The sequence below is a fragment of the Dasypus novemcinctus genome, chromosome 2 (assembly GCF_030445035.2).
Source record: "Dasypus novemcinctus isolate mDasNov1 chromosome 2, mDasNov1.1.hap2, whole genome shotgun sequence".
NCBI classification, from domain to species: domain Eukaryota; kingdom Metazoa; phylum Chordata; class Mammalia; order Cingulata; family Dasypodidae; genus Dasypus; species Dasypus novemcinctus.
Genome location: NC_080674.1, coordinates 183806547 through 183830322, shown reverse-complemented (window position 1 = coordinate 183830322; position 23776 = coordinate 183806547). Strand labels below are relative to the sequence as shown.

General features: G+C 52.8%; 1 protein-coding gene and 1 pseudogene across 1 annotated transcript; both read left to right on the top strand.

Moving 5' to 3' along the window:
* Window positions 1-2479, top strand: part of LOC101417681 (ATM interactor-like) — a 67368-nt pseudogene extending 64889 nt beyond the window's left edge.
* Window positions 2480-3927: 1448 nt separating this feature from the next.
* Window positions 3928-17636, top strand: STC2 (stanniocalcin 2). The gene is made up of 4 exons (XM_004473643.4): window positions 3928-4334; window positions 6346-6488; window positions 9012-9223; window positions 14218-17636. The coding sequence occupies exons 1-4, from the start codon at window positions 4184-4186 to the stop codon at window positions 14621-14623; spliced, it is 912 nt and encodes a 303-aa protein (XP_004473700.1). The 5' UTR covers window positions 3928-4183; the 3' UTR covers window positions 14624-17636.
* The last annotated feature ends 6140 nt before the right edge of the window (window positions 17637-23776 follow it).

Sequence of the window (23776 nt, the reverse complement as noted above, 5' to 3'; positions counted from 1 at the left end):
TGCCATTGGGAGAACACTGCGTAAAGTGGCATGAATTGATTTGCTAGGAAAAAGATAAGGAAATGGGGGAAAAGGAAGGAGACTCAGCGTTGGTGAGCAGGCCCGCAGTCAGCTTAGAGACCAGGAAAGCGTCGACTGTTTGGTGTGGCAGTTCCCTCTCGGGCCATAAGGTGGTGCCATCAGCGCAGACAGGCGGCCCCAGGGGGCGGGGCGTGCGCTGGGCGGAGCTCTCCACGCGTCAGCCACGTTCTCCGCTCAGGCTCTGGACTAGACAACACTGACCCGGCTTCATCACCTAAGAACCGTCCCCATCTTCAAAGGCCCCAGTGTGCACACACCTGAGCGAGAACACTTTCTGTCCTGCCGGGTATCACAGCCTACATCAAGAAGACGCCAATTAATTGCTTCCCATTCTTCTCATCTTCATGCCCTTCCCAGTGGCAGCACTGAGACCCCTAGTCTTTTTCTAATTCCAGCGCAGACTCTAGACTAAGCGCATCCTAAAGTCTCATTCTTAAATATCATCGGGTGAGAGAACAAGATCTTCAGCAGTGAGCACAGATTTGCCACGATGGCCCCAGCCTGGACACTCCTGCCCAAGCGACCGCGCTGGTTTCATCGTCAACAACGAACCGGGCAGCTCTGTTCCCGATACAAATCCCACCATGCATCCCTCTGTGCACCTGCCCCTGCTGGTCCTTCCCCTGCGGCACTCTTTTTCTCTTCCCTACCCCTTTTCGTCAAAATTCTCCCCCATCTTTCAAGGTCTAACCCAATTACCCCCTTCCTGAAACTTGCTCATTAAATGATGACTGAATTTATCTGAAAAAAGGGATTTGGAGAGGAAAACATGAGCTCCGAGCGTCACCACAGAAGCCCCTGATGTCGTGAGGCAGCCTCATCCTCTGACTGGAAGGAGAGGACCCATCCACCCAGACTTCACAGGAGTCCCCAACCTCAAGGCAACGCCGCCGGCTGATCAGTCCTTGCGCCTCCCAGGAGGCAACTGTATAAAATCTCAATTCCCATCTAGGGCGGACTTGGGTCTGCAGCAACACTCGGTGTGACGCATGGTATCAGTTCTCAATTCATTTTGGCTTTATACTAATCATGGTGAGTACCACTACCTCCTCCCATCCCCCAACTCCCATCAGCCACAATCTGCCAAACCAGGCCCCAGTTACAGAACTGAAAAAAAAGCAGGGTGGGGATCACAGGGCAATAAAGCCACCAGACCAATCCTCCCCCAGCCCCTGCAGCCCATCCTCACTGTCCTCCTCCCCCAGGCCTGCAGCCTACACCAAGAGTCCCATGCAAATTGCCTACTCATTCTGCAGAAGAATTTTCACAGCCCTGGTGGACTGGCTAGAATGCGTTTTCCTGCCTGGTGGTATCGGTCCCGGCTAAGTGATCGAGACAAAAATCTTTCAGAACCAGGGCTTCTGCTTGCAATACCTTGAATTCCAGTTACTGGGTGCTCTTTTTTAGTTCTAAAGGGGCATTTGGCTCAGGTGAAACCAAGAATGTCCTCTGTGAAATTCTGGAGCAAATTAGCCTCAAAATAAATTTTTAAATTACATTCTATTTAAAAACAAAAAACAAAACAGCAGCAGTGTCCCATAGGTCCAATAAGTGTAGTCCCAGGGCCTCGTGGTGGCAAAAGGCAGCCCCTAGCTAAAGGCGGTGAGGAGGAAGGAGCCCAGGGGACCCAGCGGTCAGAGCCCTATTGGCCTGGTGACCTCTGGGTGGTCACCCAGCAGGCTCAAGAGTAACTTGCATCTGGCAAAGGCCAGCTTGCTCCCTCCCTTGCCTCTCTCCTGTTTCTGTTGCTCAGAGAACCAGGTGGCCAGATGCCTTTTTAATTCCAGTATGGCTCAGGTTCTCACCTACAAAAGAGGCTACAGGAAAAGAAAGCCTAACCAGCTATACCTACAAGCAAGAGTGGGACCAAATGGCCTTCTGATCCCAGGAAATTGAGGGGCTTAAGAAGTTAGTGAGAGGCCCAGGCTGCAACTGCTTCCCCCGCCCCCCTAGCTTCCACCAGAGGTGGGTTTTTGTTTCTTGTTTTTTCATAAACTAATGAAGGAAGCTAAGTTAACTCTGCAAACAAAAGGGGGGTGGGAAATGCGAACCACCCATTTTAATGTACTCCTACCGCCACCTCCTTCCACAAAAGAGCTGAAGCTGCGGGAAGCAATTGCTGCTGGAATCCCAGGCATGAGTAGTCCGTTTCTGCGCTCCGCAGCAGACTGGGACCTTCACAGTGACCATTTACTGGGGCTCTGAAAGTCGGGCGGGCAGATGGGCGATCGAGGCCGGGGAAGAACCCACTCCAAAGGCGCCTTCCCCACCCCTTCTCCTTCCTCCCTCCTCAGGGCCGTTCGACGCGCTGGACAGCTGCGGCCACCGTGGCCACCTCGCCCCCCCGCCCCCGCCTCCGCCTTCCCCAAGCCCCAGTGCAGCGGCGGCCGGAGCGTGACCTGCCCGGCGCGTCTCCGCGCCCCCTCCCCCAGCCGTGTCACATGGCAGCCCCAACGAGGCAGACAGTGCGCCCTGCCGCGGAGACCTGGGGCCGCAGCGCCGCCGGCAGTGGGTGATGAAACCTTCCAGGCACATTACCGCAGAGGGCATGGGTGGGGGGTTCGGGGGTGGGGGGGATGGAAGGTGGGAGCTGGTACTCTGGCTCACCTGTTCTCCTACAGGCGGGAGGTGGCGGGGGAGGGGCGAGGGCGCGCCAACTCAGGATGTGCTGGGTGGCTGCGCTCGGGTCCCCGCCCTCCCCCAGCCCGGCGAGACCCCGAGCTGCGCCGTCGGGCTGACGATGCCGGGTGCAGTTCCTGTCCCCTGCGCCGGGGAGACGTGAGCTTGCACACGTACACACACAGCAGGGAAAGAGGCGCTCCGAGAGGCGCCCAACTTTCTCCAAGCTTCCGCGGCCAGGGGAGGAAGCGTTTGGGGAGGACGCTCGAACCAGGAGAGTGAAGAAAGAGATGGAGAGAATTTCCGGGGGGGGGGGGGGGGGGGGCTGTGTTTGGTGGCTTGTTTGTTTAGCCATTTGCCACCCGAGGACTGGAGAGGAAGGGGACCCGGGACCGGGCGGCCAGTAGCACTTTGGGAAAATGGAAGAATGTGTTTGGAGACGCGTAAACGTAAAGTTGCCTTTCAAGCTCCGGCCCCCGGGGCACGCGATGCTCCGCTGCCGGCTGACTCAGGGCTGCCGGGGCCTCTCTACTACCCGCCTGGAAATGATGCAAGTCCGGACTGTCACCCGGGTCTCTGCAACCCAGCCCGGAATCCGTCTGGGTTGGAGGGTGGGGGTGAGAAGCAGACACCTTCTGTGTCGCACGGCCCCACCGAGACACGGCACCAAAGCGGAGCAAAAACAAAGGGGAACGATGGGGGCAGCTGCTCAGTTGTTTTTGGTTCTAGTTTTTTTAATGCAAAGCGGCACAATACCAGGAATCCCATATGTGCTCAGTTTGCCCCGAGCATCACTGTGCCCGGGAAGCTCCTTGAATCTGTCAAGGCCTTGGGGCTGGGAATCTCAGTGAATTCCAAAGAGGAAATTTTCCCAGCCTGGCGCGCGAGGGTTGCGAGCCTGGAGTCCCGGAGGGCGCTGTCCCAGAGCAGACCGTCTCCTCACGCCCTTCTTTAGCTGCAACGGAAGCTGGAATTCGCTTGGAAAAGAAAAAAAAAAGCTCCATCGGGCCATTGCCCTGGAGGACCCGCACACGCACCCGCAGACGCGTGGCCGCCGCCAGGTCTGCAACTTTGTCAGGCGCTCGCGGCGGCGCTCGGCTGTTCTCCTGTAGTAGTTGAACGCAGGCCCCGCCTCCCGGCCGTGTTGTCAAACGGGCCGGGGTCTCGGATTGGTCCAGCCGCCGGGACAACACCTGCTCGACTCCTTCATTCAAGTGACACCAGAGCTTCCAGGGATATTTGAGGCACCATCCCTGCCATTGCCGGGCACTCGCGGCGCGGCTCGCAGCCTGGTCACATGTCCTCCGGAGAGCTACGGGAGGGCGCTGGGTAACCTCTATCCTAGCGGCGGCCGCGAGGAGGAGGGAAAAGGCGAGCAAGGAGGAAGAGTGGGAGGAGGAGGGGAAGCGGCGAAGGAGGAAAGGGAGGAGGAGGGGCGCACAAAGAATCCAGGTCTCCCGGCGGGAGGTTTATACCCAGAAGCATGCGTGCCGAGCGGCTGGGCCGAATCCTGACCGTGGCTTTGGTGTTGGCCACCTTCGACCCGGCCCGGGGGATCGACGCCACCAAGCGGCCCGAGGGTCCCCCAGACAGGATCCCGCACCAGAAAGGCCGCCTGTCCCTGCAGAACGCAGGTAAGCGCGTGCGTCCCCGCGGCCGGGAGCTGCTGGGAAAGGAGGAGAGGACCCCGTGCGCCCCCGCAGCGCGCCCGGGACGCTTCGCCCGGAGTCGGGCGCCCACCCATGGCCGCGCAAACTCTTGAGGCGGCGCTGGACTCTCCAAGGGAAGCGCGAGGCGAGGTCCACGCGGGGCTCCGAGCGCCAGGAATCCGCACGCGCTGCAGGGTGAGGAAATGGCTGGGGCAGGACTTGTTGCTGTCCTCCCCGGGGTCGAGGGGAAATGAGGCAGCGCTGGACGCTGCCAGCGCCTGCCCCCGAATCCCGGATCCGGTGCAAAGCGCGCTACTCCATCCCGGCCGGCCGGCAGGAGGGACTGAGGGTCCCGGAGCCGGGCTGCTTCTGAGCCCAGAGAACTTCTCTTCCCAGCCGGCCAGCCTGGACAGGAGGGCTCCTCCCCCTCCTCGAAAGATGCCAGACCTCCGAGGACTTTGTCGCCGAGACAAATTTGCCCTGAGAACTTTGCCCCGGGGGTATTGCTTTCGGAAAAGGGAAGCGGGGGGAGACGCAGAGCCTACCTCCGGGGCGCTCTCGCCGCCCCCTGCTTCGGGGCTGGTCGGCGAGCGAAGAAACGGTGACACGGCCCCGAGCCGTGCGCCGCCGCTGCTCGACCGGCTCTCCGCTCACCCCCAGGCTGCCGAGCACAGCCGAGCGTGCCGGGCACGGGCCGGACCTCCTCCCAGCTCCAAGGACAGGGGAAAATGTTTTTAAATGCTTGCTGCTCCTTCGCTCTGCGCCCCTCACCCTTCCCCGCTTATTTTAGAGGGCCCTGCGAACGCGGCGGCGGCGGCGTGCGTGCGCACCCGCAGGAGCAGGAAACACGAGTGCTCATTAGGGACACCCAAGTGAGTGAATCGCCGCCGTGCGCGGTCCTGCCCGGCTGCCCCGACCGCGCGTGGGGTGATCCCGGCACCTCGCACCTCCCGGTGCAGGTGCCAGCACCCCGGGCCGGCGCCCCCTCCCCCGCTCCTTCTCGCTCCCTCTCCCTTCCCCCTCCCTCTCCTGCGCTTTCCCGGAGTGAACGTGCTTCTTGGTAGTTGGTGACCCTCAACAAATACACGCCCCTCGTTCTTTCGCTCGATTTCGTCTGAAGACGGATTATCTCCTCCGACCCCGCCCTTCTTCCAAATATGCTCTTCTGATATAATTTTGTGGTTGGTTTACATCAGGGAATTGGGTAGGGGGTAGGGAACTAGGAGAGCCTTTGCACAAGGCAGCCTGACGGTGAACTCCCTCTAAGAGAGGAATTAGGGCCACATTCTCGCAGGGCCGCGGGCCTTCTGGGGGAATTAAGTGACATCTCACCCCGGATCCCTAATTAAAAGGAGCCTCTAACTGCGGATGGCCGCGTCTCTGAGGGTTATCTCCCATCCGACTCGAATCCTGAGCCTGCTCGCAAACCGCAGCTTCGCTCGCTTGGTATTTTTAATGCGGCTGGTTTGGAGGCGCTGCCTTAATAGGAATTTTGTTTTGATTTTTAGGTGTTGAATCATAAAGCTGAATTGAAACTGCCTTTTGGACGGTCTTATTTGGGGTCAGGAAGGAAATAGCTGTGATTTAATAGCAACAGCGTCTACAGATCCAAATAGAAAAGGGTATTTCATTGATAAAAGTACAGGAGCAAGAAAGCTGATCGTTTAAAACCTTATTTTTGTGCTGTGGGTTTAAAACCTGAAATATCTTCTGTTCTTACACTAAATATTCCCACAAATATTTTAAGGAAATGGGTAGGATGAAAAATGGTATGCTGGTTGTGATTTTTGTAATGCTGGTTTGACTAATTTTTACAATTATTGATGTTTTTCATGAGTTACTGATACTTAATCATAAGATTAAAGGATGAAATTTTTTTTTGCTTCCTCAGCTTTTTGAATCCTGAAAGTCATGACTTACCTTTTTTTTTATATCTCTCTGCATTCCCCAGCATAGCTGAGAGTTATACATATATTTTATTTAATTCTTGTTTTAGCGGAAATCCAGCACTGTTTGGTCAGCGCAGGTGATGTGGGATGTGGCGTGTTTGAGTGTTTCGAGAACAACTCTTGTGAAATTCGAGGCTTACATGGGATTTGCATGAGCTTTCTACACAACGCTGGAAAATTTGATGCCCAGGTAAACAACCATAGATAAAGAATATTTTAAGTTAGCACAGCATGATTGAAATACACATTGGAAAGACTTGTTAACAGATTGCCTTAGCAGTTCTTTGTGGTGTGTTTCAGCACTTGCAAAAGACTTTTGAGATGTACAGTAGAATGCCAGGGTGCCCCCTGCCCACCTGCACTTATCTTCTGCTCTCTGGATTTCTCATGTAGGCTAAATTGTGCACTCAAGCAGTGTCTTCACAGGCAGAGTGGAATGAAGAGCAAGCTGAACATTTCACTGGGGTGGGGGGGAGTAGGGGAATTTTAATAGAGGAGACAAATTCAAAAGAAATGATAAATACCTGGTAAGTGACACACTGTGTAGCCACACAAAACTCAGTCCCCGGGTGCATGTGTTAGGAACAAGATTGGGGAAGTGGGTAAGAGACAGGGACTCCAATTATACGTTCCAAAAGCTATTTTCACCTCACCGAGAAGAGGAGTCAGTGCCACACCAAATTCCTAGAAAGTTCTCATCTACTGCTTGTGTGGGCAGGCAAGCTGGATAACACAGACCTTCTTCTCCCGCCCTGGAAATTCAGAATCCTGAAAGAGTCCCTTTTGCTCTTTTGCACTTTTCTTTTGCTCTAGATAATAAATATAGCCAGGCCCTGACCCACTTCAGTTGTCCTGGCATCCCAAGAGTAAAGCCGAGTTGCTGCATGGGGCATAAGAGGGACTAAACCAAGCACCATTGGGCTCCAGGGCTGACAATCCACACACATCTTTAAATGGCATGGGGCATTGGACTGGCCTTCCTCATTTTTCTGCCCAGCCCTTATCTGCACTGCCAAAGCACCCTGTTATTAAATCCCATAAATTCCATCTCCCATTTCATTGAAGACTGATGACAACATTTGGATGAGGCCAGGAGTTTAGGTGTGATTTATGGAAGTCCCCAGCCACTACCTCCTGACATCCTGTAGAGAGCATGACAAAGCAAAGCCTGGGAACTGGGAGGGGATGTAACAGAGCTGGCAGCCTAAGCTGCAGAGGATATGGGGTGGCAGGAGGGGAAACAGAAACCGGGGAAGGAAAGGGGTAGAACGTTTGAATTCCTTGACGCTCCTAGAGGCTGTTACCCTGGTAAAGCATCCCTTCTGTATTAACTGGAATTAGGAAACGTAGTGGGAAATCCGGAGGAAAGATGTGTATTTCAGAGCAATCCCACCGGATGTCAGGGAAGAATACTGAAGGACGCACTGCTGCAGCCCACGCAGAAATTAATCGTGCTTTTCTCTCGGCCAGCAGAAGCATGTTCTCAAGTTAGAGACATCCTTTCCAGTCGATTCTCAGCACAGTACTTAATAAATGGGCACACTCTGCCCTCCATCCTATTTGGCTCCCCTTGACAAAAAAAAAAATCAGAGGAGAGGGGGCCCTGAGAAGGTGAGAAGGTGGGGGTGAGGGGGGCGCATGGTTTTTCTATGATCAGACACCATCTAGACATTTCAATTGCTTCTGAAGGGAAAACCGAAATAAGTGCGTACGATGGCCTCCCCCTTCCAAGGTAAACCCCTTTACTTCCTCAGCTCGCTGATTTCTGGGCCTTTCGACAGCAGAGGGGCAACCTCTCCACCCACAGCTGGTTTCTGTAGCGGTGGGAGCAGGGATGCCCCAGGAGGTCTCCCACACTGCCCCGTGCCATGGGAGCCTGAGAAGGGGGCTAGCAGCTCTGAGCTGGCCTCCACATCCCCAACAGCTGTCTCCTTTCTAAGATAAGAACAGAAAGGGAGAACTGTAGGCCAGATGTATGCCTGGCCGGGGAGCCGCCCCCACCCCTACCCCGAGGAGGGAACTTGGGGGAGGGGCTGTGGCTTGGACAGTCCAGGCTCTAGATACTGCCAGCAAGGGTGCCTGGTGAGCCTTTGTAGAGGCAATAATCCCAACAGTTTAAAGGAGTAGAGTCATTTTCAAAAAGGAAAAGAAGGTTCCTCCTCCAACAGCTAGGAGGAAACAAGAGTGTGGATTTGGGGCCTTGGCAGGGTGGGAGGCACCCAGGTAGAGGGGGAGGCCCGCTTCGCCCTGACCTGAACATTGTTGGCAGAACAGAAAGGGAAAGGAAAGCTATGAGCGTGGGACAACCAGGCATCCTCTACTCGGAAAAGCTATTGCTGGGAACCAAGAAGGCGCTATATGGATTTACACCTGGCCGCATTCCCCCGGCGTGGCAGAAAAGTTGACACCAGCCAGCCAGGGACGTGCCAGGACAAAGGAATCGAACAGAGCAGCTGGAGGGGAAGGAGGCAGATTTGTTCATCTGCAGAAGTAACATCCTTTTTGGCCGAATGCCAGAGGGCCGTGTCGCTCTGGACCTACCTCCTGATGTGACACTAGCCTGTTGCCTGGAAGACGGTCAGTCCAGAGCCGGCCTTTGGGGTCCAGGGGCCCGCAAACCCCTGTGTAAGCCCAGGAAGGGTACCTGTCCACACTTGTAACGAGACCTAACGTCTGTCTCCCTGCCTCCCTGCCCCGCCCTCGGTGCTCTCAGGGCAAGTCCTTCATCAAGGACACCCTGAAGTGTAAGGCTCACGCTCTGCGGCACCGATTCAGCTGCATCAGCCGGAAGTGCCAGGCCATCAGGGAAACGGTGTTCCAGCTGCAGCGGGAGTGCTACCTGAGACACGGCCTGTGCGCCGCCGCCCAGGAGAACACGCAGGTGATGGTGGAGATGATTCGCTTCAGGGACTTGCTGCAGCACGAGTGAGTACTGCCCCACAGGAGGACGATTCTGTGCCATAGGTTTACCTCGGAAAGCTGCCCTGACCACCCGCTCCACCCCAGGGCCCTTCCCATTGACTGTCAGGAAAAGCGAAAGCAATTCCCACCATCAGTTTGAGAATCATAAGCAGTATTAGCAGGGGATTTTGTATGGAGCGTGAAATGCATAGGATTCAGAAATTCTCTTCCTTTCCCCTTGGTCAAGAATAAAATAGTTCTCTGAGAAGTCCCAGTAGCTGTATGTAGAGGTGTCCTTACGGACAGCAGAGAGCTAACAACATTGACGGCTCAGTAAATGTTTGCTAAGTGCCAGGCGCTCTGCTAAGGGCTTTATATGAAATTTTCACTGGATGCAAACAGCCCTTGTGAGAAAGGTGCCACTATCGTTTCCCATTTTGTAGATGAGTAAATCGAGACTCGGGAGGTGAAGGTCACGCAGCTAATGGAAAGCAAAGCCAGGATTCAGATCCCAGATCCTCCGCTCTTAAAAGCCAGAAGCAATAGCTTCTTTTTTCCCTATGAAGGTCCAATTCACTTTCTGTAACACATTGATGTCCTCCCTGAGAAACTACGAAACAAATGTCAAAAACCTGTAACTCACCAGCTAAGCATCTTTATGCCAAAGTGAGGAGATGTGACCTTACTTACTTGAAGACTTGCAATTCAGTGATAAACCCAGGACATCTCATTCCTTAAGAAACATCCCAACAACAACAACAACAAAAGATTTTTTTTTTAATCCCATCTGTAGAAAAGCATGTTGGTGCAGTTTTTCCTAATATATAGCATGGTCAGTTGGTCCTTCCTCAGACATTCAGGGCAGAGAGAAACCTGCCAGCTAAGCAGTCCTGTAGAAATCGTGGCCAGCTCAGAGGCACCATTGCTTTTTCCATGGTGATTCACTGGGTCAAATCAGTATAATTTTATGAACTCTTGCTCCTCTGTTCCACAACCTTTCCCAGCTGTGTCGGTAAATAGGCAGCCTACCACCATCACCACTTGGATCATGGAGGACAAAAATCATCTCGTGTCACTTTCCACTTGGTTGCAGAGCCTAGGTATCTTACAACATCCCTGGTACAGTGTTAGAAATGCCAAGGTTCATTGTGGCGCCCTGCAGGCAGCTCTTGCCAAAAGCATAATAGCGTTGCCTTTACCTTGAGGTACACGGAAGCTTTATAAAATATTACTTTTTCTTCCAACTGCTATAAAGGAACAATAGTGACAACATCAGCAGTAGCAAGCACAGTAATAATAGCTACCATTTTGGGGAGTGTGCCAGACCCTTGGAAAGGCTTTGCCTAGGTTACTTCATTTATCCTTCCCTATGTGGCTACAAAATAGAAACCCCGAGTACCATGTAACAGACGAGGAAACTGTATCTCTGAGATTTCCTTCCTACTTTCCAACTTGGGAATTGGTGATACACACAAATTAAGCCAGTTGTCGGGAATATACCTCAAAGCACCTTGCTCCTGGCCTTTTCTCTCCCCACCCAACAGCTGAAGGCTCACTGGTTCCCAAATGTGGCATTTTTTTTCCCTTTACTCAAGCATGCTCCTTATATAAAGAGAGCACAGTAAAAGTCCCTTCCTCCAAGGTGAAACAAAGGATTATTCTACCACATCTATCAGTGAGTCAAGGCAAATGCTCCACAGCTGAAAAATTCCACGCAGTACGTCACCCTCAACCTGTTATCACCCTTTAGAGACAGTTTGTTGGCCTGGAGGATAGATGATGGGGTGCTAGTTTATTAAAAAAGAACGATAACATTCCTAGAGCACAAGTAGACTTTTGTCTTTTTGGAGAAAAGTCTTCTTTGGACACACTGAAGGTTTTGTAGTTTTTCGGTTCCCCTAGGTTATAAGAAGGGGGTAAAGCACTGTGACTTTCTAGTGCCTTCTCCATGGATATGGCCTGAGAAGCATCAGTCCATTTCTTACAAAGGGCTCCTTGCCTCATTTAAAATGAGCAAATGGCCCCCACCCCCACCCCAGCCGGCTATGGGAATGGACATAGCCCATCCCAATAAGAAGTGTGGGCCTTTCTTTAAGAATACTCATTACCACTGCCTGCAAGTCCCCTTGCTTTGAGCTAAACTAGCACTTCTGGGCAGAAGGTCTCACCTGACTCCAGCTCCCCACCCCCTCATAAGCCCCCCCTGCCACCCGTTCTAAAGCCTTGACTACACAGTGCATCAACTTGGCCTTCAGGCAGAATTCCCCAAGCTCTCTTCTTCTTCTTGTTGTTAACCATCCTAACTGATCTGGGCCCAGAGAACGCTGTCAGTTCCCAAATATCAAGAAGGCCGTTAAAAAGGTGCAGCTTTGGTCACGAACAAGAAAATGAGAGCGAAATCGCTTTCCACTTCGGAGAGGAGACCGCATCCCCTGCTGTCCCCATTCCTCGACCGAATTGCCACCCAGCCAAAAACGCTCACACTCCAGTTGGGGTGGCTCTTTTCAAACTCTCCGTTCCTCTCTGCTCCCCACAGCGGTCCCACCCCACTCTCTCCAAATTATTTGCCTCTCCCTAGCTGCATCCAGCCTGCTTGGCCCCCGTGCACGCGCGCACACACACACACAGTCACTGCGTGCTGGCAACCTCTTGCTCATCTGGAGCCTTCAGCCACGTCCTCCTCCAAGTATTTTTTGTAAAATCCTTTAGCCCTGCTGACACCCAGTTGAGAGAGCTGGGCTTTGTCACTAGGCTTTGTCACTAGACACGGGCTGAGCTTGCAGCCTGGCACCACGCCAGCTCAGAACACAGCTTAGAACGACTGTACTCGGTGCACACACCCCTCCCAGCACAGCTTTCTCCTCCGGCAAAGAAGCGCCGGGGCTGGCCCAGCCTTCTCGAGTCTGCCTTGGGGCTGTGAGAGCTCTCTTGGCAGGCAGGATGCCCCGGCAAAGGAGGCCAAGAGGCAGTCTGCAGATTCCCAAGATAGCCCTCTCCTCACTCTGGGGAAAGAAACTTGAAAAGGAGCATCCCTGTTGTCTTCCAAAAAGACAGAGAATCCGTCCCTGCTGCCCATTTGCTCCTCTCGCCGGGGAGGGGTGGGGCGTACAACTAAGTGCTCAAATCCTGTTGCTGCTTTAGCAGATACAGCCAGGCAACCTGAGCTCCCTGGGACAGTGGCTCATTTGCAAAAATGGAAAGAAACAAACATGCATTAAGCATTTCCCGAGGGTTCCGTCCTGCCCTTCTCAGGTGGCCCGCGGTGGCCTGAGTGCCATCATGTTGCTGGTCTCCGCTGGGGGCTTGCCTTAGCGGGAGCAGTTTGCCCAGTCCCAACGCACTGACTCCGATTCCAGAACCATCCAGAAGGCCTTAAAAGGCAGCTTGATCTCTTATCAGCCAGAACGTTCCGCCTCTCAGCTCTCAACCCAGCCTCAGGCCTTCTAGGCTAGCCCTGGGAAGCTTCCAAAAGCCACCTTCCCTCCCCCGGTCTCCCGTTTTTCATATCCGTGAAAGGAGGGCCATTTCACACAAGTAGAATCGGGGCACTAGTTAATAAAAATGGCAGTAAATGACTTTACAATTCCCCAAAACCCAACCTATTCTCTCTGTACGGGAACAGATGCCAGCCTGCAAAGAAGAGATGAAATGGGTTGTAGCACAGCCACCCAGGTGGTCCAGGCTTCACGGGAGGAAAAAAATTTCCCTTCTCCTTCTAAATATGATCGTCCCTGCCCAAGACTGGGGTCCAGAGGGGATGCTCATGGACAGATAGATGCAGAAACTTTGGCTGGACGGGGGACTGCTCGAGAACGCTGGCTGGCTCTGTGAAACATTCCACACCCTCCCTGGGGGTTTTAAAAGTCCAGTAAGGGGGAAGAGAGGCTCAGGGAGTGGGTCAGCCGAGCCCAATACTGGGACATCCCTCATCCAGATGGGCCCATAAATATAAAAAGCAGGCACGCGGCCGGCCCCCCTTTCCCACAGCCACCCCGCCCCTGTGAGGAAAGTTTGCTTGATAGAGTCATGCCTCCTCGGGCAGTTTTCCTTAAGAACCACCCAGGGCAGCCAGAACGGCCCTCCCTCCAGAACTGAATGTTTCTTTCACGGAGAGCCCATGGCTGGTGCCAAACACATAGGCGGGTCCCCGCCAGCCCTCACCTCCAGTTTTGGGGAAGCCCAGAGTGAAAGAACAAAGATATTCAGATAGCCACTCCCAAGCCTGGGCCTCTACCACCGAAAAAGGGAAAACTCCCGTCGGAAATGACATCCCGGGAAGGCAGTCCCCCTCCCCCCACCAGCACCTCCGTGTGCCAGGGGAAGCACATCCAGCACCTTCTAAAAAACGCCCGTCGTTGTGAGCCGTGATTTTTCCCATTGGCCTAAACCAGTGGCTGACGCGGGCACGGGGTGCCTCCTGCAAAGCACACTGGGTACGCTAGAGCCTCGTGCAGGAGATCAGCGTGGGGCTCGTGGAGGCCACTCGGGGCCCCTCCCTGAGCCCTGGATCTCCCGTTGCACCACCTCCCTGCCCACCAAAGAAGACACCTCAGTTTGGGGTGTAAGGCCCCCCCCCTCCTGCCTAAGGCCTCTTCCCCTGGTCCCCGAGACACAGCTGCAGTCCAGCTGACACCCAAGCAGCCCAGCAGGCTTCTGCTCTTGCATTATTCACACAGCGGCCCTCCCTGGCATCCTCACCCCCAGCTCCCCACCTTCCCCAGGGGTGCTTGGTTGCAGTGTGCGGCCTCCAGCCATTTTTCTGTGCCCCTGTGAATTATTTCTGGCCCTTCTCGTGCCGGGTGCTCTCGCTCTGTGGTTACTCCGACAGTGGGAGCCTGTGCCTCTAACTCACCCCAAAAGCCTGGCAAGGGGCCTGGTACACACTAGCATTGCTTGAAGGCAATTCCAGAAAGATCTTACACCAGATCAAGCCCAGGCCAACAGGCGGCCTTACAGTCTCCCTTTCTGGGGGCTCGTTGCATTCTCAGCATCTCCCCCTCTCTGCCGTCAATCTCTAGACCCTACGTGGACCTGGTGAACCTGCTGCTGACGTGCGGCGAGGAGGTGAAGGAGGCCGTCACCCACAGCGTGCAGGTGCAGTGCGAACAGAACTGGGGGAGCCTGTGCTCCATCCTGAGCTTCTGCACCTCGGCCACCCAGAGGCCGCCCACCGTGCCTCCGGAGCGCCAGCTCCAGGGGGACAGAGCCAAGCTCTCCAGGGCGCAGCCGGGAGGAGATGCAAGCCCTCACCCCTCAGAGCCCAGCAGCAGAGAGAGCAGCCGAGGCTCCAAGGGCGAGCGAGGCAGCAGGAGCCACCCCAACGCCTTCGCCCGGGGCAGAGCCGGCACCCCCGGGGCCCAGGGATCTTCTGGAAGCAGCGAGTGGGAGGATGAACAGTCCGAGTATTCTGATAACCGGAGGTGAAATCCAAGGCCCGGCCCTGAGAGCTTTCCTCCTGCCGTCCATTTTCTTATCTATGGACATTCCAAAACATTTACCGTTAAGGAAGGGGGGATATCACACGCAGGATTTTATGGGGAATTGTGGACCTCACGAAGGTGTATCTTAGCAGAACGAGCAGGTGAGGTGGAGACTCCTTGGGCGGGATACCTGGTGAATTCTGCACTTACCCTACGCAAGTGAGTGCACCACGTCCCCCCTTGTAACTCTGCAGTTTACTCTGTTGTGGGGGAGGTGAGCGGGGAGGGGGCAGGGTCAAGCTAGGCCCTGCCCCGCAGCCCCTGGTACTGTCTTCCTGGAGGGCAGGACAGCTGGATTCCGCAGGGCCCAGGATTCCGGCGCAGGAGTGAATGTAAAAATATCGCTGAGAAGGCAGGAGACGGATGGAGAGGAGGCCGCGGGGGTGCTTGGTGCCAAACCGAAATTCAGTTTCTTGCATGGGACCTTGGGGTTTAGAGCTGCTTGGGATGGGAGTGGGGGTGTAGGATTCTACGTGTAATTTCTGAGCCGTTCTGTCTGGGGGAGGGGGGCACCGCCCAAGGGAGGAGCCCCGACGTGTTTGTATTTTAACCACTGCTTCAAATCTCGATTTCACTTTTTTATTTATCCAGTTACATCTACCTATCTGTCATCTAAATAAATGGCTTCCAAACAAAGCAACTGGGTCCATTAAAAACCAGCTCAAAGGTGGGGGGAGGGGAAGAAAGAAACAGCCCATCCTTTGGGGTTTTTTCTAACTGCTATTTAAAAAGGAAACAAGCAGCAATGCCTCTACATCTGATTGCCTGCTTGGGGCAAACCTTACACATGAAGGAAAACACAGGAGAAATACATCTGAAAGATTTCCCTTAGAAGGGTGTTAACTCCCCTTGACCCTCAGCCAAGACGGGGCGAGCACCCAGCAATCGATTCCCCGAGGCCACGCGGGAAGCCTTGCTTTTCCAGGCTGGAAGATGGAAAAGGAGAGAGAGGAATGAAGGTTTCTTGACAACTTCCATCAGGGCATGCTGACCTTTTACATAAATGAAGGAAGCTGTCGAAAACCCCTAAGGGATAGGATTTCCCTGATCCTAACTGGAAATTTTGAGCCATGAGGAAAGGAAATCAAAGTGGGTCCAGGAAAGGCATGGAGATGAGAGAGAAGTAAAAATAAGAAGGGAAGACTACCAAAGAAAGTGTCGGCAGTTGGCTAATTGTAGTTAATTAAAATGTCTCTTGTCTGTCCATTCCTAACAGGCTATCAAGTTAAAGCTTATCCCTCCTCACAGCCAGTCCTCAAATACGAACCCAGTTTTATAAGGAGTGAAAAGGGTGCTCTGGTCCAGGTCATTTTAGGACAGGGGTGGGCAAATTGTTTTCCGTAAAGGGCCTAAGAGTAGTAAATACAGTATTTTCAGCCTTGCTGTTTCTTCCATTGCATTTACCTGCAGGTACTGTCAAGTAAAAACAGCCGAGGTAATGTGCAAATGAATAGGCTTGGCTACCTTCCCATAAAACTTTATTTAGCACAGCAGTCCAGGGGGATTTGGCCTGCAGGCTGTGGTTTGCCAGACCCCCGTGCTCTAGTGGATGGTGGAGAAAAAGATCTTCAATTCTAGATCACCTCCTTAGCTCCAAGCAGCCTGAGGCCAGAGACAAGAAACTCCCGGATCTGCTCTGACATGAGGGATTCCTGGGAATAGCCTCATCGCCAGACACAATTAGTATCTATCTACCCTCAATCCAGTCTCCCTGTGGTCCAGACCTGGTGCTGGGGCACCCGCCGCTCTTCTTGGTGGTCCATGTTGGAGAAATACCATTTGGGTTCTGGGTTGGAGGGAAGCTAAGGAGGGTGTCAGCAAGGGCGAGGAGCACCCAGAAACAGCTGGTGCCACGGAGGACAGAGGAGCTGGCAGCCCGAATCCAGCCCTGGGTGGGGAGGGGTGTGTCAGGCTCTGCCATGGGAACCGACGGGAACCGGGCCGGCTCACGCCGAGTGGCCCTCGAGCGCGCCGACTGTTTTACTTACATCACTCAAAACCTAAAGCAATAACATTCTCCCGCGTTGCTCAGTCAGCTCTTCCTTTATTCTCCAGCCCCTGGCCTGGATGTGCGAAAGGCATCCCTTTTATTGGTTCCTCAGTGCAAATGTTTTATGTGTTTGCCTACTGATGTCCCAGTGGTAGTTTCTATTGTACATATTTGTCATTTGTATTTATGATATCGGTGTTTTCTCCCTAAGGGCATCATGACATGGCTTACTCTGATTATTTGAACCCCTTTCCTGGTCTCCGTTGTGTATTTTTCATGCCACTCTGTTTTTTTCCTCAAAAGTTTTGCTTTTGCCTCAAAGTCAGGTAAATATTTCATTCTCGTCCGTAATGTTATTGGAAGCATACAGTGGTATTTATTGCTCAGGTACTTTGTCTCAAAGCGGAGGAGAGTCCGAATTCCTGTTAGCGTTTACCAAGGCATTTGTACAATCTAAAACGTAAGCAAAGCAGTCATTAAAAATAGAGCCTCTGCTTGGGCTTCGCACTCCATACAAATTTTCTCATGAGCCTTCCTTTGAGGAAGGATGTTGATCTCCAAATATAGATATGATGTTTATTTTGAACTTTGCATCTTAACAAGAGGTCTGAACACCTCTCGGTGGTGTCAGTAAGTAGCCCTGAATCGAGAGGAGTGAGCAGAGCAAAATGCTGACACCCAAAACTAAATAAATAGAAAACACCAGCCCAGAACTGTAGTCCAGTGTTGACACACACACAGAGGATTTAAACTCTGACCAAGTAAAGGGCTTTGCTAGGACAACATGGGGAACAATGCTTCCAGGGGCCATTTCCTAAGGAAGAAAGACCTCCTCTGATCTCAGAATTGGCGCCGCACGAGCTTGCTAAGTCCTAATATCTGTTTCTGCTATGAATTTAGGCAACAGTGTACCTTGTCCCACTGCGTTATTTCTCTTCAAGGATTAATAAAGGCTTTAAATAAATGACTTCCACTTGAGTGGCGTTATTGGCAGAGAGGGCTTTTGGGATATCCAGTGGGGGGCGGGGGGCGAGCTTTTGAGCCAAGAGAATCCTGTGCTTCCGGGGAATGTTCGCGTTATGGGGGGGGGACAGGTGAAAACACCCGTCCCTGGGCTCCTCCATCAGCTCTGGGTCCCTCCCTGGCTCCCACAGGCTGAGAGGAGCATGAACCCCACGCGGTTGGCCTGGAAATCCCGCACACGCCCCACGCCCCATGTCAGCTTTCCCTGGTCTCGCTTTGGGTCTCCCCTGTGGACTGGTTGCCCCTTCTTTCTGGCTGGGCCTGCTGATGCCACCACTTTGCAGCCAGGGGCCAGGCACGGGCAGGGCCGCGCTGCATCTCCTCCCAACGCCTCCCCGCTCCAGAACAGCGGTCAGCACCACTGGTGTGCCCTCTGTGTGCCGGGCACCGCGCTGGGCATTTGGCACACCTTGTCTCGTCCTGACTGCATCCCACAGACCAGGAGGTATTAACCCCACTTTACGGGTGAAGAAACTGAGGCAGAGAGAGAGGAGGCAGCTTGTCCCCAACCATGTCGCTGGCGAGTGGGCAGGGTGGGGGGCGGGGACTCAACCCAGATCTGGGACTCCCAAGCCTGTGTGCTTTCCTCCACTGTCAGGTCTGGACTCTCCACACTCCATTTATTTTTAATCTAAACCAATCAGTATCGGTCCTATTTTACACGAGGCTTAGCGAAAGAATAATTATACTCTTGTATTTATAGCGCCAGGCCTCTGAGAAGTTCTGCTTTAGAACGGAAAGGAACATCGATGCTCTCACCTTGGATCCCTGCAAAGGCTCAAATTTCGGTTCCGATGAAGACTGAGAGGGCAAGTCGCAGAGAATCATCGCTTTTCCTTTCAAATGGGTCATTTTGTTGTTGTTGCCCCGTCATGCGCCACTGGGGAAAGCATTTTGGGAGAAGCTGACTTCTGTGAACAAGCAACTAGAGCTAGGAAACCAGCCCAATCCTAGGCCCCCCGAAAGCATCATCGTCATCTTCATCACGATAGTTACAATGTCTAGTACAATTATGGGCCAGGTACTCTGCCTGGTGCTTTACAGGTGTCATTTCTCAACCCCATTTTCCAGATGGAGAGCTCAGTCTGCCTTGGGCAAATGGGCCCAGGCCTCCGTATGCTCTGTCTTCCTTGCTTGCCTTTGAGTGTCAAGTGCCTCTTCTCTCCCTAACCTACAGGCCTGCTCCAGTCCAACAGCTCATATCAGGCTCTGAGAGGAAGAAAGCAGAAAGGGCCTCCCAGTAGGCCGATATTCAAGCAAAGTTTCCAAAGGAAGCTGGAGCTGCGAGTCCCAAAATCTGAAGACAGAAATCTGAATTTCTTCTAAAGTCAACAAAAAAAGAAAGCCCCCCTGCTGAAGAGCGGAGAAGCCTTGGCCAGAGAACAGGATTTCGGTGAATTATTTTTTTGTGGGCGGAGAAGAGAAGAAAGAGCAGTAGAAGCCTAGGGCTAGGAGTCACGTTGCTGCTTGCATAATCAGTTTGGGTTTTTATCACTCCCAAAAAGAAGGAAGAAAAAAAAAAAAAAGTCGTTCCCCAAAGAGAGAACAAACAAACAAACAAAAGCTACAAAACCAACCTAAGCTTATGCTTGAAATAGACCTCACCAGAATGAATCCTGCCGTTCCCCAGAACCTCAGTCTGCTTTCACTCGGGTACGCAGCCACTAGCTGCCATCTAAAATCCCTCTCTGCCCTTGCACTAGCTAGAAGTGAGAGAAACAAGAAGCGCACTTCCGAGGAATTCTCAGAGGCAGGGCAATTGTTCATAGGGCGCTGAAGAGATTAAGCTGGTTCTATTTTCCAGGAGAGCGCTTCCAGCAGTTTTTTTTTACGGCTCTCAAAGTTAAGGGGGGTGCCCATGTGGAAAGAAGCGGCATGCTAAAGAGGATGGTGGCCACCTGCTTGCCCCGCAGAGTCACGAAGAAAAGTCAGCAAAGGACTGCGTGTTCCAAAGAGGGCTTTGTGCAAGGAAAATCTATCAGGCTCTAGAAGTCTATCCCAGCTGTTCACTGCTATGTAACAAACGACCCCAAGCCATCGTGGGCTAAAACAACCATTTTATTTTCCTTGCCATTTTGAGGGTAGGGACATTTCGAGAGGACTCGGGCAGTCTCTTCTCACAGTGTCAGCTAGGGCAGCTGGAGCTGGAGGCGCCAACTCCAAGCTGGCTTCTTCAAGATGGCGCCCCGGTGCCACTCTCCGCCTCCCTACGTGGCATCTCATTGCCTGAGGGCTCTCACAGCATGGCGGTCTCGAGAGGTTAAAGGATTTTTCAGAATATTCTTTAAATCTAAGCTAGGGGATTGAATTCACCCTTTTTTTTTTGTCTTTAGTTTTTTAATATTACATTCAAAAACTATGAGATCCCCATATACCCCCTCACCCCACTCCTCCCCCCATAACAACAACCTCCTCCATCATCATGAGACATTCATTGCATTTGGTGAATACATCTCTGAGCACCGCTGCACCTCATGGTCAATGGTCCACACCATAGCCCACACCCTCCCACAGTCCACCCAGTGGGTCATGGGAGGACATACGGTGTCTGATAACTGTCCCTGCAGCACCACCCAGGACAACTCCAAGTCCCAAAAACGCCCCCACATCTCATCTCTTTCTCCCATTCCCCACCCCCAGCAGCCACCATGGCCACTTTCTCCACACCAATGCCACATTTTCTTCGATTACTAATCACGATAGTTCATGAATAGAATATCAGTAAGTCCACTCTAATCCATACTCTATTCACCCTTAATAGTGTAACAACGGTAGTTTCTAAACACCATGAGGACAGAGACTAAATCACATTTTGCACACAACATTGTAGAACCCCAGGGGCCCCATCGTTGTGCAGTGTGAATGAACGAATAAACCTTGGCATCTCCTCTTGTCTAAAAGGGTGCCAGAATGTCTATTCAGATTAGTTTTAATTCACTTTAACCTTAAAAGCAAATAGATCGTTGTGTCCTTATAAAAGGCATGGGGGTGTCAGAGAATCAGTGAGAAGGCTTCAAAAATAAAAAATTAGCAGGAAGCCAGTCATTAGAGTCAGAAGACCTAAGTAAGGGTACTGGTCAGGCCACTTCTAAGTCTTGCACCAGTTCATCTGATTTGGAATAAGATGGTGTATAAATAATGACTGGAAAAGTAAATCAGGACAGAGCCTCAGACACGGCCAATCAGTTAAATTTCTAAGCCTGTTTCCTCAGCTACAAAATAAGGAAACTAACAACGACCCAGCTCTTCTCACAGGGGAATTGTGAGGCTAAAATGACATAAGCTACATGAAAAGTCATAATACATAGGAAATGCTCTGAAGACTGTGACATTCCATATAAATGATGGTTATTATTTCTCCTAGGCTGCTTTTTGGAAGGCTTCAGCCCAAAGCCGAGAGCAGAGACCGGTTGAGCTGTCCCTGTCCTTTCCACTCCATCCCGTCAATTCTGGGAGGAGAGTAGAAGTTCTTGACTGACAGACCAGAGAGGCCGGCTCTGCACAGGGGGGTATTTGCCTGCAAGGGGCATGAGGCGCTTGCGCTGCCTTCCAGGGCTATCTGGATGGGGACTTTGAGCAGGTCCCAGCCCCTCCCTGCAGGGCGAGAGCAAACCCTGAGAAGTTTGAAGATGCTGTGTCTCTCACAGGGCTGGAGATTGGAAAGGAGCCCCGGGCTCAGCGGGGCAGCCAGGAAGCCAGGCTCAGGAGGAGAGGGCCCTTCCTGCCAGCCTTTCTGAACACATCAAGGCCAGGTACCCACAGAAAAGCCGATTAAGAAACTTCCTTAATGAGAAAGGAAAGCAGAAACCGACAAAGACCAGGGAGGAGAGGGGGGCTGGCCAGAGCCTGCCCTGCTCCGTGCCAGCTTTCCTACGATTTTGACATTTGGAAGAGATCTGCTATGTAGGAGCCAAGGATTTGGGACAGGGCTCCTTCCGGCTCCCGGGAGTCTCAAGAAGAGGAGGAGGCAGAGGAGGAGGAGGAAAATGACTCAGCTGAAATGAAGAGAAATGTATTTTTAAAAAGCAAAACGATGACAAGCACAAAAGAGCAGAATGGAGCCCCAGGACAGGCTCCAGATGCCTCCTCTGAGTTAAGAGGGGCGGACGTGCAAGACGCTCGAGAGCTCGTGAGCGTTTCCAAGCCGAGACTAGCACCCCGAAAATGAAGACCGTCCTCCAGGCTGGTCAGCTCCTCCTCCCCCGGAGCGCTCCCAGCTCGGTGGTCCCGCGAGGCTCGTGCCCACCCCGCAGGAGGAACTCTGAAAGGGAACTGGCGGTTCAGAAGTCTCTCCTCACTTTCGACTCTAAGAACAGAACACGGGCGAGTTCCAGAGCCCTAGAGCTAAGGCGAAACGCCCCTCTCACTGCAGAAAACGCCCGAGACTCCCATTCACCCCCCACGGCAAGGGGAGGAGGGGTCTTTGGGACCCTCCCCACCTGACTCACCCTTCGCTCCGTTCCAACATCGCCCCCCCACATCTGCAGAATCATCAGGGGGGCAGTGAGGGGAGGAAGAGGGAAGGAGCCTCCGTCCTCCAGAAGTTGACACCAATCCAACCCCTCCCACGGCCAAGGTCAGAGACCTTGATTGCAAAAGTGTCATTTTGAAATAGTCAATGGAGAGAAGGCGTGCTAATGAAAAGAGAATAAATAGCAATCACGCCTCCCCCTTCCTGGACCATCCAGCCCGTGGTGGGTTCATGGTGGGGTCCCATCTCCTCCCCAGCCCGAAACTCGGTGGAAACTGACATTTCTAGAACAGGGAAGGCTGGGGGAGAAGAGGTCAGCTCAGGGTGGCCCAAGAACTAGGACTCCTCAGCATGGGCTCGTCAATCCCACCAGCCTTTTTGAAGAGTTTCCCAGAGTTTGCCAAGAGACTCCCGTCCCTGGGCCAACCATCGGCCTTTCTTCTCCAGGGAGGATGCAGGAGAGGGTCAGCCGTCACCACGGGCGCAGAGTGGGGTTCTGGGGGGCGGGTTAGGTTCGCTTCCCCAGCTTGGGGCTGACGGAACAAAGTGCCGCAGACTTGGTGGCTTGAAACCACAAGAAATGTATTCTTTCTCTCACAGTTGTGGAGGCCAGAGGTCAATGGTCAAGGTCAGCAGGCTTGGCCTCTTCCGGGCTCTGAGGGAGAACCTGTTCCCAGCTTTTGCCGGTGGCCGTCCTCTGCAGGCAGCCGCATCCCTCTCAGCCCCGACTCCGCTGCCACACGGCCTTCTCCTCCTGAGTACGTCTCTCTGCCTGTCCTCTTTTCCTAAGGACATCCGTGGTTGGACTTAGGGCCCACCCCTCATCCAGGATGACCTCATCTTATGACTTCACCTTTTTTTTTTAAATAATTAATTTTTTTTTATTTTTAAAGAAGCTTTAGATTACATAAATGTTACATAAAAAGTACCAGGGATTCCCATATGCCCCACTCCCTCCCCCACCCACACTTTCCCACCTGTGCTCACCAGTGGTCTGTGGCAAATGATGCACCCACATTGAAGCACCGCTACTAACCAGGGACTACAGTTTACGTTGTAGTTTATACTCTGCCCTGCACAATTTTGTAAGTTATGACAAAATATACAACGGCCTGTCTCCGTAACTGCAATGTCATGCAGGACTACTCCAATGTCTGGAAAATGCCCCTATATTACACCTCTTCTTCCCTCTCCCATCCTTCAGAACCTCTGGTGGCCACTGCCTTTACATCAATGATAGAAGTTCTTGCATTGCTAGAATAATAAGGCTGCTATAGAATAACAGTAAGTCTACTTACTTTAGTCCATTCCCCAATCTTGAGGATTGGGGATGGTGATGCCCACTCTGCTCCTAATTAAGAGGGGTCTTAGGTCCCATGGGGCAGGTGGATGGAACTATCTTGCTTGCCGTTGCAGACACTCTCTGTTCCTTGGGATGGGCGTTGTCCATCATCAGCTCCTTGTTAATTGTCCTGGGTGATCATGACATCATCTTAGCTAAGTACACCTGCAAAGACCCTATTTCCAAATAAGCTCCCATTCTGAGACGCCAGGTAGACATGAATTTCGAGGGGACATGATTCAACCTATTACAAGGGTCCCCTGATCAAACC

Excerpts from the sequence above, each read along its gene's own strand:
- STC2 (XM_004473643.4), top strand. The coding sequence starts at position 4,184 with ATGCGTGCCGAGCGGCTGGGCCGAATCCTGACCGTGGCTTTGGTGTTG. Across the intron at positions 6,489-9,011 it reads CTGGAAAATTTGATGCCCAG|GGCAAGTCCTTCATCAAGGA; the intron begins GTAAACAACCAT and ends CGGTGCTCTCAG. Across the intron at positions 9,224-14,217 it reads AGGGACTTGCTGCAGCACGA|ACCCTACGTGGACCTGGTGA; the intron begins GTGAGTACTGCC and ends GTCAATCTCTAG.